This window comes from Microtus ochrogaster, chromosome 2 (assembly GCF_000317375.1).
Source record: "Microtus ochrogaster isolate Prairie Vole_2 chromosome 2, MicOch1.0, whole genome shotgun sequence".
NCBI lineage: Eukaryota > Metazoa > Chordata > Mammalia > Rodentia > Cricetidae > Microtus > Microtus ochrogaster.
Window position 1 is genome coordinate 44,805,419 of NC_022010.1, and position 13,065 is coordinate 44,818,483.

The 13,065-nt window shown below is 49.1% G+C and overlaps 1 protein-coding gene across 1 annotated transcript in view; it reads right to left on the reverse strand.

The window, feature by feature from the left end:
- The window catches only part of Pdia5 (protein disulfide isomerase family A member 5), an 89,707-nt gene extending 77,144 nt beyond the window's left edge, over positions 1-12,563 (reverse strand). Inside the window, exon 1 of the mRNA XM_005344890.2 lies at positions 12,435-12,563. Coding sequence (XP_005344947.1) covers positions 12,435-12,470 — 36 coding nt within the window. The 5' untranslated portion in view covers positions 12,471-12,563. The remainder of the gene's footprint in view (positions 1-12,434) is intronic.
- Between the last annotated feature and the right edge of the window lie 502 nt (positions 12,564-13,065).

Genomic DNA, 13,065 nt, shown 5'->3' on the forward strand with positions numbered 1-13,065 from the left:
TCTTTCTTTCTTTCTTTCTTTCTTTCTTTCTTTTTCTTTATTTTGGTTTTTTGAGACAGGGTTTGTCTGTATGGCTTTGGTGCCTGTCCTGGAACTTGCTCTGTAGACCAAGCCGGCCTTGAAGTCACAGAGATCCACCTGCCTCTGCTTCCTGAGTGCTGGGATTAAAAGCATGCACCACCATCGCCCGGCAATACCTAGCAAAGTCTTACAACATGGGTTTGATGAGGCAGCTATACAAAATAACCTGAATTTTTAAATATAAATAACTTATGCTCCTTCAAAGGACAAATCGTAAGCATCTATCTCCAACCGCATGGCAGAGCACTGCTCCTAAACCAGGAAGGAAGATGGGACCATAGAGTAAGTCTGGGGATCACACCACCAATTTCTGATGTCATTGTTTATCCAGCAGGGTTTAAAAATACAACAAAAGTGTCAAGAGCCCCCGAATGGGGGAGGGGGCAACAACACAAGCACAAACAAGCACCAGCCTCTAGCTGAGGGGTAAGGGGAGAGTATGGGGGGAAGCAGAGACTGGGGTGGGATAAGAGCTTAGGAGTTAAGAGCCCTTGCTTCTCTTGCAGAAGACCCAGGTTCGAATCCCAGCACTTACATAGTGGGGCTCATAACCATCTTCAACTCCAGTTCCAGGGAGACCAAGGTCTCTTCTGACCTCCATGTGGGCCTTTAGGGGGTACTCAGCACTAAGGTTTGCTCGGGTTACACAGCAAGTAAGTGATCTCTGGTTCAGACACCAGTTAGAAGGACCCTAGCGCACGGGGTGGAACAAAGGCGTCAGCCACTCCTTGTCCTGTGCACACAGAGCTAGCTACGTTCTCAGACAGGTTGACCATCTGGACGCTGACAATCTGAAACAAGGTCTACGCAGCACAGGCTTGTATTGATCCCCTTTGATCAGCCTCCCAAGCGCTGGGGTTATAGATCTGTGCCACTGTGCCTGCATCCAAACACAAAACTTTCCGAGTATCAACGCGATAAGTGGACAATCCCACACCCAAGGACACCTGATGTGCCCCAGTGCAAATGTAGGTATGCTATAAAAAAAAATACGCCATAAAATTACCTTCAGGCGACACATATAGGAATCATTTGAAAGGGAAATGATCTTCAGACATGGAATTCATCACCAAGATCTCATTATGTATATGAAAATATTGTAAAAAAAAAAAAAAAAAAACCCTGAAATCTAAAACACTCCTGATCCCATCATTTCTGCTAAGGATTCTCAGCCTGTGTTTTGCCTCCCTGGAGAAATCACTCCTTATACTAAGGACAGCACAGCACAGTTTCTCCCTGTATTCTGCACAGCACAAGTGTGTCTGTCAACAAGGGACAAGTCAGGGGCAGGACAATTGATCCAGGAGCCTAGAAAAACAGGTTTGCTTAGCCTGAAATTGCAACTGCGGTGCATTTAACCAAGACGTACGTCCCTGAGGCTTTTAATGGTTCGGAAAACCTCTTCTAGGGCCAAGAGGGCTTTGGGTGACTGCCAGCCCAGTGTGCCAGGCCTGCTAAGGAGGATGAACTGGTAGAATACACTGAATTGGGAGGGGGGACAGGGAGAGGAGAAGCAGGGGAGGAGGAGGTGAATTCCCACTCTGGAAACCCAATCATGCCTCAAAGCTTCGCTAATTAATAAGAATAAAAGCCAACTCAGGTGCCCCCAACCCACAGCACACAGCCAGGCTTTCATAGCATTACCACACATTCAGTCCTCTGACACCAAGTCTAAAGCCACCTTTCCAGCCTTCTGGTCTCCACTCAGCAGCAGTCATGAAATCAATCGAGCAGGCGACTCCTGCATCTTTTTCAAATGACATGAAACAGGAAGATCAGAGCGTCTGAGAGGTGGCGAGACTAAGCATTTGGAGGAACGTATCTGCGGTCTGTGTTGGGTGACAGAGCACTCTACGTCCAACCTGTGAGAGGCCCTGGGTTCAACCCTCAGTACCTCCACCATGCCCCCCAAAAGGCGAGCACGTGTTCTGGCTGTAAGCCACTTCCCTGGGCATGAAAACTGAGCCTCAAAGCAGTTAAAAGACTCACCTCATGCCAGGCCTGAGAGGGCGCGTGCAGGGTCTGCCCAGGGTGTGTACAAAGCTCCTATGTTCTCTACACCTGGCCATGGGAACACCACCACAGACTCCTCTGGCGCTCTCTCCCATTCCCTATAGCTCTAAGAAAAAGAACCAGAAGGCCAGCAAGTTCACTTTCCCTTCTAGCCACTGAGTGTGACGGACCTAAAGGAGCCATGACAGCCTGATCCATCTTCTTCCGCTAACCTGCATGCCTGCAATTCCCTAGAAGTCCTTCACAGAATACTGAAAACTTCATGGGCTCGGGCCAAGTTGCACGGCAGGACACTGGCAATACAACTCAAGACAGTGGCAGAATGTCAGGCCGCACCAGTCAGCAGAGAGCAGTAACCTTGCCTGCCAAGCGACTCTCTGCCACACAAATTAACACTCCCTGCTATAGTTTGGATTTGGAATGTTCCCCAAAGGTCCAAGTATACAAAGCTTACTTCCCAACTGCGGTATATTATTGCAAAGTCAGAGAATACCAGGACTCGGGCTCTTTCCTGTCTCTGCTCCACATTTGCCACAAGGTATTCAGGCCTTTTCCACAGGCTGTCCTTGTAACAGATGGTACTGCTGCAAGCAATGGGGGCCAGAGATGGAGGACTCAAACCCAAGAAACCCTGAGGGGAAATAAGCTGTTCTTCCTCTTAAGAGAATAACCTCAGGGATTTTGTCATAGCCACAAGAAACTGACTCAAGCATTTTGGATCGCTCTCCCACTTGTCCCCCCTTTTTGAGACAAGGTCTCACCGCACAGCCCTGGCTGGCCTGGAACTCCCTATGTAGACCAGGCTGACCTCAAACACACTCAAAGGCCTGCCTGCCTCTTGCACGGGCCTTCTGGAGAGCTAGGATTAAAGGCACCTGCTACACACAGTAGTACACAACAGTTAGCTTCCTGTAAACCCAAACTTCTGGGCCTTACTCTTAAAGAGGGTTGTTTTATGGGTCTTGACAGCCCAGAAATCTGTTTTTTTTATGCACAGATTCATATATATATGAAAGAAAAAATATATATGTATATGTATGCATACATACACACACACACACACACACACACTAGTTCAAGTTTATTGATCAAACCTTTGCTGGGGAAATCAGCACCTTCTCTTAAAGTGGATTTTAGCCACAGAGCCATAGCCTGACTGGAGAGGCTGCCATTGATGCATCTTTCAAAACCACTCTCCCCCATGTCACTCCCCTCCCCATTCAGTCAGAACTTTCCATCGCTTCCCTGTCCAGTCCTCATCCCTCTGAAATGTGGTCCCTGCCACTGAGATGGCTCAACAATGTCCCGTACCCAACAAACCCTATTGGGTATCAGGTTCTCACAGCCGCTTGGGCCTCTGTGGTCCTCCGGCCTCCCCTCTAACTCTCCCGCCATCCTCTCCCTCTCTGTATATACACCACCGAGGCCTCTCTGGGCTCACTCAGTCCCCCTCCTTTGTCCACCGCATGCTTTCTTCAGGAGATCTCTCTCCGTAGAAGAACACTGCTAATGTCCCCAGCCTAGGCTACTCCGTTCCAGGCGACACACTCATTTCCTGCTGTTCTGGTGTGCCTTCTGGTCCTGTGATAAAAACACTCTGACCAAACACAACGTGGGGAGGAAAGGGTTTAGGCTTCATCTTACACTTTCAGTTCACAGTTCCTCATGGAGAGAAGTCTGGGCAGGAACTCAAGCAGGGCAGGAGCTTAAAATGTAGAAACCAGAAGAATGCTGCTTACTGACTGGCTCCCAAATTCACATTCAGCTCCTTTTTTATACAGCCCAGACCCATCTGCCTAGGGACGGTGCTGCCCACGGTGAGCAGGGCCTTCCTCAATTGATTAGCAACCAAGAAGACGGCCCCCGCACCCCAACATCCCACAGGCCAGCCTGATGAAGGCAATTCTTCGACTGAGGTTCCCTCTTCCCAGATGTGTCAAGTTGACAACTGAGATGTGAGTCACATCTACACACTCAGCAACAGCTGTCACTGTGGGTTCAAAGACCAGACAATTGTTAGAAAACCTAATTCCCATACAAACCCATATTGAGCATATTACAAAGTTTTACAATAAAAGATCCACTAAAATAACAAAGCCAGATCAAAAGAGAACATAAGGAGGGAAGCTCAAAAACTCATATTTTTTTAAAAGAGGTTATTAGATCTCTGTGAGTTCGAGACCAGCCTGGTCTACAAGAGCTAGTTCCAGGACAGGCTCCAAAACCACAGAGAAACCCTGTCTCGAAAAACCAAAAAAAAAAAAAGAGAGAGAGGTTATTAGAAAGTAATATACTTAGGACCAAATTAGACACCAGGAACAATTGGGTTTCTCTTCCCATTCACAAATAGATCGTTTGCAGCTTCTCCCAAGCTAGAACATGGGCCTGAAGAATAAACAGAGCTCTCTCCCGCAGATGGCTTTCAGAGGGACTTCTTACACAATAGAAAGTTCACAGACTGGAGGCTGAGAGCACTGGCTGCCCTTTCAGAGGACCAAGGTTCAGTTCCCAGCAGCCACGTGATAGCTCACACCTGTCTGTCATTCCCGGTCCAGGGGAGCCAATGCTTTCTTCTGGCTTTGCACATGGTACTCAGATATATGCAGGCAAAGCACCCACACAAAATACAATGAGAATAAAAAAAGTCTAAAAGAGAAAAAAATTAAAGTTCACAAACCCTTTTTTACTTCCAAACGTTGGATAATCTTTTTATGTATCTGTACCTATGCATCGGAGCCTGTTCATGGCGAAGAAGGTGGAACCCAGGGTTTTGTTTATGCTTTCTACCTCTATATATACAGGGGCTACATCACATCTCGAGTGCCTGGTATCCTGGAGCAGTGTTTGCACCTCCTGCCTCCCACACGTTATTAGATACAGTGCCCGAGAGTCTGTGAATCTGGGTGGAAAAGAGGTCCAGCCTTATTTTTTAACATCGGCGTACTTGTAAACGCACTAATGCTTTCTTCAACTTACGTATGGAGGTGGCACATGACAGTAGTGACTATAGTCACCAACTCCACCAACAAAAATCACCTTTTCTTGCTCCTGGAGCAGATAGCCTCATGTGCTGTTTATGCTAGGACCACCGCTCTAAACAATGGAAATTCTCAAACCTGCCATCCAGATCTTCCATGACTCAGCAACCCAGAAAATCTATGACCAACAAGTTATGGCCATCTTACTTAGCATGTATGGCATTTCTGCTTTCCCTTCTAGTCCCATGCACTCTGGATAACAAACAGGGCACCTGGAGTCTCGGGGAAGTCTTTCCTCAGTGCCCTGCATCGAGGGAGGGATCGTAAGCGTTCTCTTGCTTCCTCTTCCAGCACCTCCTATCTAAATGCCATCACTAATATTTGACTTGGCCACTGGAGGAAGGGTGGCACTGGTCTGATTCATCAGTACAGTTCAAATGTCTGAGCACAGGACCCAGCTCATAAAAGTTTTCAAGGAAATAACCATTCTAAAAGAGAAGTGACTGTTGAATGGCTAAACTCCTGTCACACCCTTAGGATGCAGGCGCTGGTCCATTTCCTCAATGGGCACATACAATATTCTGCCCAGGAAGTGGCAAGATGGGACCCTTTGATAAAAGGACACCCCTGGGGACCCTTGCCTATTTGGTCTAACAATGGAGGTTCGTTCCCTCTGGGTAAGGATTCTGAGTCACCTTGTACGGTTGAACCCTAGCTCACTGCTCTCAACCTGGACCTTGTGAGCACTGCCAACAAGGACTAAAGGATCTGCTGACAAACAGGATGCTGACGGGCTAGCGGAATGGCGGCACTCTTTGGAGGAGAGGTAGCTCCATCCCTGTTCCAGAAAGCTGTAATGAGCTGAAAACTGCACATACAACTGGGGCCTCAGTGTGACTCTGAGAATAAAAAAGATATAAAAAGGCTATTCTAACCTCACACCATCTGAGTGTCATTAGCCCCCCAGTGCACAACTGCACAGCTAATGGCTAGCAAAAAGTGCTGGAAGGCTGGCATGTGGCGGAGGGTGGCCAAAGGGGATGCAAACCGAGCTACTTGGAGAGGAGGAAGCCAGCTGGTACCTAGCCAGTTGCTCCTCCCGGGATGCAGCCATCAGTAAGCTACAGGACAAGCGGCACTGCCACTCCAGAAAACAAGGCCAGCTCAGCTGCTTAGACATTCAGGGCAGCCACTGTGCCTTCACTGGCCGATCCAGGCATCCTCCGTTCTTATGACACAGTGCTGTCCCCCACCTTAGTTCATAGACTCATCCCTCTCTGGGGTCACAGTATTGAACCAGCTTAGCTCACCACATCAGCACAGGACCTAACGCCACCCTGAAGAAAGGACACTTGGATCAAGCCGGTCAACCCTAGGTACCTCTACAAACATGTAAGATCTGTCACAACTCCACTCACTAGAATAGTCAGAGACTTAGTAGGAGCATGCTGTAAGACAGGACCAGCAGAAGGGACAGACCAGGCCACCACAGAGGAACAGCAAGGGAGGCAGTGAGGGGCCCAAAATAGAGCAGCAAGAGGTCTGGGCAGTTTACACAGCCTAAAAGAACTTACGCTCTCGTTGCAGCTGTTTCTAACCTGGGTACTTAGTTTCGAAATTAACCACACAGAACAGCCCTGCAGAACAAAACCACAAAGCTGGGGTGAAACCCTCTAGGGATTAATGTGGTCTGGTCAGTGTGTCTCGGCCCCAAGAGAGGATCGACTTTCAGAAAGAAGATTTAACCCCTCAGCCTCTTTGTAGGCATCAACCAATCCCCAGGTGTAAAACAAAAGAGGGAGAAGGCGAGGGTCAGTACCAAGAAGCCCCGAGGGAGAACCCCAGCAGCACAGGCCCCACCACCTGCCACCCATGTCGCATGGTCCCCTGCTCACACCTGCCAGTCTGGCCCCCCAATGTATATGACCTACTCTCTACCAATGTCCTACACCTCGTATTCAACAGCTTTCAGAGATGCCTAGGCTCCTGCTGATGCTGAGCACTGTGCAGCAGGCTTCTTACATTGCTTCCACCCAGCAAGATGGATACTATTACCATTTTACAGACAAGTAAAGAGGGGGCCCAAGGCCATGCAGTTACAGAGCATCAGCTGGCTGAAAGTCGCTTTCTTTCCAACACATCACACTTGACTTGAAAAGATAACAAGGAGGAAAGCAAGAAGGAAGTGTTCTGGGCAAAGCAAACAACTCAGCCTTTCCCCTCCATCCACTGTCTATGGTGTTGTTAAAGGGACCACTTTCGTCTGTCGTTCTGCGGCCTACAAAATCCAGTCCCGGGCTTGGCAGACATTTCCACTTTTCTTACTCCCCACCACCAGACTCTTGGTTCCGCTTCCCACCAACTGGACCCCTCTCCTGTCTTGCTCACATCTCACTCTTGGGAGGCTTCTTTCCCTGTCTGCAGCATTTTCTCCTTCCACCAAATGCTCCTCCGTCACCCATATGCCAGGGCCTGGGATGTGCGCCCACCACACATCAGTCAGGCAAGGATCCCAACAGCTACAGAGCCTGGAAGCCACCCTCCCTGTGAGAACAACCCTTTCCTGGGGCCTTTTCTGGTCACTCGGTGCCTACTATGTGCCCCTGGCTGAGTCCCCAGCTGTCAGCACTTGGCATCCATGTGGAACTCAACCATAGCTCCACCTAAGTACCCCACACATCTGTTTTAAGACTTCCTCGGTAATGTGTTTATTTCTGTAGGAACAGTGCACTCTAAGCTCCAAGGAGCATTATCAATGGCAATTAGGTTCCCAGGCCAGCCCACAAAGGCCTATTAAATATACAACAGTGTCAGGGAAAAAGACAACCCGCCTGAGTGTACCTCAAAAGCTCTGCAGGAGAGGTCATGGGGCACATATGCCTTCTGAACCTGCACCCCCTGTCTCCTGGGCTCTGAGCTCTCCAGTCACCGCAGGGGCAAGGGCACCGCAAGCAAGCTGGAGACTGGGAGGAACGCAATTCACAATTCAGCAGACCTGGGTCTTCTCTTGGCTCTGCTGAAGGCTGGGGGGTGGGGGTGTAGTTCATGGGTAGAGTGCTTTGTTAGCACGCATGGGGCTCAGGGTTCAATTCCCAGCACTACAAAATAAAGAGCAAATGTCTCAAGCTCATGGACTTTTTAAAAAAAATATTTGTAAATAGATACATTGTCTATTTTTATATAAATTTTTATCAAGATAGGGCTTTTTGATGTGAAAAATCAATATACTACCACTGGGTTCAGTTTCAAAGACACAAAACATCACATCTAAAATGTGATGTGAGCAGGGTAGTGGTGGTGCATGCCTTTAATTCCCAGCACTCAGGAACAGAGGCAGGTGGATCGCTATGAGTTCGAGGCCAGCCTAGTCTATAAGAGCTAGTTCCAGGGCAGGCTTCAAAGCTACAGAAAAATCTTGTCTCATAAATAAATAAATAAATAACAGACATGAAAGAAGTACGTGTGGGTGTGTGTGGGTGTGTGGGTGTGTGTGGGTGTGTGGGTGTGTGTGTGTTGCTGGGGCGTGAACCCTGGGCCTCCCACATTCTAAGAACTACTCTGCCACTAAGTTACTGCCAAAGCCTCAGGCAAGATTTATTTACTTACTTACTTACTTTGGTTTTTCGAGACAGAGTTTTTCTGTGTAGCCCTGGCTGTCCCAGAACTCACTCAGAGATCCACCTGCCTCTGCCTCCAGAACACTTGAATCAAAGGCATGCACTACCCACCACTTAGCTCATAGGCAAGTTTTTAACTGGAAATTTAAAAAAAAAAATCCTTTCACTGCCGTTATTTTTGGAATTTGTTTGTACACTATTGAAAATTCCACCACAGCCCAGCAGAGAACTTGGCCTGACATTTGAGGACCATCAGACTTGGAGGCAGCTACTAAGCCCTGACAGGACAGTTCTCATCCTGTGACTGCCCAGACACTTCATAACAAAGCGTGTGGCCCTCAGGGAAGGCTGGGCTGGGCAGGAAGCACCAGCTGGACAGCAGGAAAGCAGGCTGACAGGTTGAGGGGTCCTGCCCTCTGTAGTCCAGGTGCCGCCAGGAACTGTTCTAGAAGACTAAAAAGGACTGCTAAGAAAACCTTTGAATTTTTAAAAACTTTTCTGATCATAAACACATACACACATATATGTATGTATGTATGTATGTATATATATATATATATTAGAAAACATAAAAAAATTACAATCAAAGATGTAAACAAAAGTCACCCACCATATCACCTTCTAGAACAACCAGTCTTTCAATGTTCTGGTAGTTTTTTCATCTGTAACTTCATCCACTCTGAAGTCTAGTTCTGTATCTTGGTTTTTACACATGAGCCTTTTTCCTCTTTAGATGGTCTTCATCCACATCTTAGCATATCTGAACAACAAGCACTACTTGTAGTAAGCGTATTCTTTACAACTACCGCAATGGACTGAATGTTTGGTGTAGCTTAAAAGTCAAATGTCAAAATCCTAACACCCCCCACACTGTGTCAGGTATGAAGAGTTGGAGCCTTGGGAAGGTTATCAGGGCTGAAAGATTTTATGCATGAATAGGATCAGTGCTTTTAAAGGGGACCCAGAGAGCTCTTGGATCCTCCTCCCTGTCACACAGGATACAAGAAATCAGCGGTCAGCAGCCTGGAAGAGAATCCGCCCTAGAACCTGTCTGAGTCCTGGCATCAGTCATCCGGCATCTGAAACAGTGACAGATTTGTCATTATAAAGACCCAGTCTATGGTGTATTTGTTACAGATGCCAAACTAACAAAGAAACACTACTTTCCAAAGTCTGAAAGTGGCCAGAAGGTTTTGCACTATGCCACAATTATTGAGTAATTAATTTACTTCCGTATTTTGCGTTTATAAAAAGATGTGGTCCATGCACAGCCCTGAACACAAATCTCTGTGAACCCTTCCCGTCATGGCTTCCATTATTTGAAAGGGGTGGCTCCAAAACCTCCAGTGGTTTGCTGGAAACTGCAGACTGTGCAGAACATATAGACTTTTCCTCATACACCCGTACCTTTAAGTTATAAATTAGGCAGAGATTTAAAATAACTAATGAAATACAGCAGTTATTCTTATACTGTGATAAAAAGTGAATGTGGCCTCTCAAAATACCTTCTTATACAATGCTCACCTTTTTTAGGACGTGGTGGCTGGCCTGAAATTCTGAGAATGACCTTGACTTTCTGGTCCAGCTGCCTGACTTTACACCACACCCCCATTTACGCGATGCTGAGATCAAACCCAGGGCTTCGCTTTTGCAAAGCAAGCACTCTACCCTCTGATCTGTGTCTTCAGACCCATGGTCCTTCTTACTCGCCACAGATAGCCTAATACTGGACAGTGAGGCCACAGATACCGGGGCTACTGAATTTTTTTTTATACGGTATTAAGAACTGAATCTAGCACATGCTAGGCAGGCATTCTGTCATTGAGTTATACCCCCTCCTCCCCATGTGAGACAAGGTCTGCCCAGGCTGCCCTTAAACTTACTCTGCAGTCCAAACAGGACTTTTAATCCTCCTGCCTCCACCTCCTAAGTAGTTGGGATTCCAAGCCTGTGTCATCAGATCCAGTAAGTACTTTTTCATATCCCTTGGGCCACACCCAGGGGCCTTCAGTCACTACAGAGTGAACAAAGAACCCAAAGAGCTCCTAGAGACCTGGGAGTCCCTTATCAGATCCACATAGCTTTTAAACTTACCGGGCCCAATCAGTAGCCCAACCAGGAGTCCCTTATCGCTGCCTGCTGATTGCAGGCTCTCATCGCTCTACCTCACACTTGCTTAGGGGAAAAGACATAAAATGCTTTGTTTAGGACTCCCAGATGCCAGTGCTTTGAGAAAACTCCAGTGCTCTTCCACATTGCCTGTGGGGAGGTACCTGCAGGCCTCTACCTAGGAAGTATCTACAACACATTATTCCTGAACTCTGCTCCCCGCCCACCTTGGGAAGGCCGCAGGGACTCTCCCTCAAAGATAATGTATGGCTCTCCTGTGACAGGCAACCAGCAGCAGTAAGAGCATTAGCTCTTAACTGCTCTCGTCCTTCTATCTTTATTTGCTCCTGGATTGACTGCTGTTCAGCCACAGGCAACATCTGACAGCGGGCACAAAGTGTAGTTTGCTCTCCACCCAAAACTCAGGTCGGTGGCAAACACTGTGGTTGATAAATGTTTACAGAGTAAAAGTTCAGACTCCTAAGCCCTTGGTTTTACTGGAGGGAGGGAAAAGGGAAGAAAGCAGAACCCTCCCCCCTCAGAGTTCAAGGACTGACATCCTGATGGGAATCAGACCTACTGGCTCCAGGAAACTGATGGCAAACATCAAGCAACACCACCGGCAGCACCACCCTTACAGGGTCCCTCCTGGAGGGAGGACACAGAGCAGGGCACAGGGAGCTTCCTTCGCTACCTACTTCCACACAAGAGAAAACTCGAGGCTACTCCTTACTGGTGACCCCCAAAAGGACAGGACCCTGGGAAGAGAAAGTGTTTAAGGCCACTCACCCCTCTTCCCCACCCCCAATCTGCTCAGCATCTTTGCCACACCCAAAGGGAAAACAGTGGAGTGACAGGAGCAGGAAGTCTTCTGGAACTGGTGGGAGTGGGAGTGACAAGGTTGGACCCAACAGAAGGGAGACAGAAGTTATGGGAGAGATGTGGAAGAAGGCCACAACATCCCATCACACAGTCACAGCAACCCCTCACCCCAGAGGCACACCCATCCCCACTCCTCCGGGGGATGCCCTGGAAAGTCTCCCATCCCCACAGTCTGCACCCCCTTTCACCCTCTCCTCCACTCCTGTATCACTCCGGTATCATTTTGCAGTCTACGGAGCTTGTTCCTCCGACTCCTCAGCAGACCCATCTGACAACCTCGTTAGCGGGTATCTTTACTGTCCCCAGCTCGTGGAAGAAACACAGACACGTTTAAAGATCCGCGGCGTCAGACTGCTCGAAAGTGGCCGGAGCTGGAGCCGGCGTCACATGGGTGTGGGAGCAGAACTCCTGGAGGTGGCGACCCCACCCCAGCCCGCTACGTGCCCTTTCTCCCGGGGTCCAACCCACGAGCAAGGTTTCCTGCTGCACAGGTGGAAGGCATCCTCCACCCCGCACTCACACAGGTGCAGGCGCCGCCCGGGGGATCCTGCCTTGGCTGAGGGTGTCCCGGACCTGCGCCCCCGCAAAGTTGTGCAGGACCGAGAACCCCGAGCAAGGGATCACCCAGCCCGACCCGGGCGGGGCGCAGAGGACCAGGACCCCGCTGCCCCCCGGTGCGCACGCCCCCAAACGCCCCGGACAGCGCGCGCCCACGGCCACGCTAAGCGCACATGTCGCCGACCCGCAGCCTCACCCCGATCGCCAGTAGCAGCCCCCACGCCCGCGCCATCCCCGCCGCCTCCTGCCGTCTGCGCCCGGCTCCCGCGCACGCCCGCCAGCTCCACGGCGGCCAACAGCAATCGCCACTTCGCAGCCGCTCCCCGCCTCCGAGTTCCCGGTGCCACGTCTGCCAAAGCCTGCGCACTAGGCTGGGAGAGGCGGCCCGGAGAGGTGCCTGCCGGGAGTTGTAGTTCATGAACCACTGAACCGGACTCCTTTGAGATGGACTTTGCTCTGGGGACACGGAGCAGCAGCTGCGGGGATCAGGGGTGGGGAGGGTGAGGAGTAGGGGTAGTGGTTCACTTGGGGACCTTGCTCTGTGCCCGGACCTTCAAAACCAACAAGTCACTCTGCCCACAGAAATTAGTTTACACACTCTAAGGATTAGGAGACAACTCAGAGAATTCCAGTCATTTGACTGTAGATAACTAATTGTAAAATCTAGCGTGGCCTGTGGAGAATAAGGTAAACCCTCTACTTCCCAGGCTCCGACTTTCCTCTGTCTTTCCCTTGGCAAAATTTTATTGAGAGGTCTGGAAACAATTTAGAGATCCCTAAAAAGTTAAGCATAGATTACCGTATGATTCACTTACTCCTTAGTCATA